Raw genomic sequence first — 2500 nt, 5'->3', positions numbered from 1 at the left:
ACACACTCAACGACACACATACGGGGCAGAGGAGAGGACACCACTACACAAACACACTCACCAGCAAAACACTCTAAACACCACGCAAGACATACAGCCAAAGACGCCTCCCCTTCCTGCACAGAACCAGGAAGATTCTGAACAAACACGCAAACCCACCAAACCGAAGAGCCAAAACACACACATCAGCTCCGAGGTCCCCATTAAACTCCCCCTCGCACCCGCCGATCCATCACGCATGACCACTCCTCGTGTACACTCTCACTCACAGGCACACACACATGTACACATACACACACTCCATCCACAGACCACAGAGTCCCCACGTAGGGCCTCTGGCCCTGTATTGGCCCATCATGCCCCCCACAGCCCTGCTCAGGCTAGTCTGACCCCCAGCCCTGCCAGGGAGTCCAGCCTCCTGCCAGAGTCTACCCAGCAGCTGCCTGAACCCCCCCTGGGTAACTTGCTCTGCCACCTCCTACCCCACACTACCAGTCATAGTTTAAAGTAAAAAAAAAAAAAAAAACACTTCGGGGGGGTGGCAGTGAAGAATAGAGAGGAGACGATAGCTTCCATCCACACTTTAGCAGTTGACTATTTACCCTATTATAGTATTATGAGGTGAATTGGAGGTAAGTGGGCTTAGCCTCCAATGTCTAGCATTGTACTTTTTGTTTGTTTATTGTAAATACTGTATACATATATAATTACTTAAAACCACACTAAAGTGTTTTCTCAAGCCAGACCCCACCTTTCCTCACTACAAAGTGCTTCAAAAGTTAAAAAGTTCAAGCTCAAGTCTCAACTTTATCGTCCCCAAAAGGGGCAATATGTGCAGGAAGACAACATAAACACATATAGACAGCAAGAGATTGCACAGGACAGAACATAAAGTGCAATGTTTAAAAAAGACCATAAATAGAGTCATAAAAACATCCTCAATAAATAAAATAAGAAACATCATCACACCATAAAATACCATAAATAACATCAGGGATCAGGTCAAGTGATCAACAACGATCTGAATTTAACAGGGAGATAGATCTGGGGACAAATAAACCTAAATCAGTTGGTTTTGACAGAAGGGAACCTGACATGCGAACCAGATGGAAGAAGCTGGAATTCAGAGTGAAGAGGTCAAAAGTTGTTGGCCCTGTCCCATTACTACTACTTCAACTCAATTGTTTTGCCTTTAACACTCGTGTTTGTGAGTGCACAATAGTGAAATTGTAGTGTGCCCCAATATCTTTGAGGGTGAGAGGAAGTGCTTAGAACCCCTTGAAAGCTGCCCTTGAATCGGTGTAAGGGTGGCAGCCCCTCTATGAACAGAGTGGAAGATGAAACAAAGAAAATACAGAGAGGGGATGCAAACCTTAAGTCTCTGAGTTTGCAGAGCAGTGTTTGTGCAATGAAGTTATCCAGTTTGTGTCCACCCATTTGAGTCCCATTACAAACTCAATTTGGCCAAGGGGGCATTGTGCCATTGTGCCCTCTTAACAAGAAAGACCAGGTGATGACAGCAGCACTAAAGAGAATAACACAGTTGTTTTATGTAAAAAATAAAAATTAAAAAAATACACATAGTCAAAGCAGCAGTGGCACTGGAGGCGAGATTGGGTAACGTTAGGTTAGATTGTCTTCATCACAATAACACATACGGCATACTTAAAACTACTGAAAATCTGAGCAGCCATGGCAGCCATGTTTGTTTAGCCCCCTGGACACTTCCAAACCCAGACCAGGTTCACACAACATCTGATAAAAAACCAACATCTGACAAAAAGCAAAAGCTTACACTAGCCTAGGGAGTATAGTGCGGACATTATTGTTACCATGCTATTATTGATAATTCACGATGACAGCACACATTAGCCTAGGGAGAAGCATGCTAAGGTAGCCATATTTTTTTGCACCCCTGGACATTTCCAAACACAGACCAGATCCCCACAATATCGGATAAACAAGGACAACAGGAGTATAGTGCTAACGCTATTATTGTTACCATGCTATTATTGATAATTCACAATGACAGCCCTAGGGGGTAGCATGCTAAGGCTATTACCGCGATTTTGCTAGTTGGCTATTGATGTGTCATACATTGGGTTAGGGAGTAGCATGCTAATGTGATTATTAGTATGGCTGTTCTGCTAGCATTCATGACTCACGATGACAGCTGTTTGTATCTTAGTACTGTTGAGGGAACTGTGGTTGCCAAACACTAGTGGGGGTCATTTGAGTTTAGCCCCTTCTGGGTCTTAACCATCATGTGAGCGAAGACAAACAAATGTCTAACCACAAAGGGAAAGAGAAGCTAAAACTGAAAAGATCGTAGAGGGGCTCAAGATGGAATGCCGGAAAACTAGCATTGCCATAAGCTGAAAACTTGAAAACACATACCCTAGCTTTTCAAAAAGTGATACTGAGACTTCAGGTAGTAGCATGTTACTATAGTTTTTTATGTAGTGTTTTTGTCTATGTATGAAATCAAAAGTAAAACAAA

General features: G+C 43.1%; 1 protein-coding gene across 1 annotated transcript in view; it reads left to right on the top strand.

Moving 5' to 3' along the window:
- The window catches only part of LOC134460489 (target of Nesh-SH3), a 50470-nt gene that overhangs the window by 23585 nt on the left and 24385 nt on the right, over positions 1–2500 (top strand). The window contains exon 9 of the mRNA XM_063212876.1: positions 1–494. This exon is cut by the window's left edge and continues 1714 nt beyond it. Within this exon, the coding sequence (XP_063068946.1) occupies positions 1–494 (494 nt within the window). The remainder of the gene's footprint in view (positions 495–2500) is intronic.

This window comes from Engraulis encrasicolus, chromosome 13, assembly GCF_034702125.1.
Source record: "Engraulis encrasicolus isolate BLACKSEA-1 chromosome 13, IST_EnEncr_1.0, whole genome shotgun sequence".
Taxonomy (NCBI): Eukaryota; Metazoa; Chordata; class Actinopteri; order Clupeiformes; family Engraulidae; genus Engraulis; species Engraulis encrasicolus.
The sequence above is the reverse complement of the archived record's forward strand: the minus strand, read 5'-3'. Positions and strand labels throughout refer to the sequence as shown.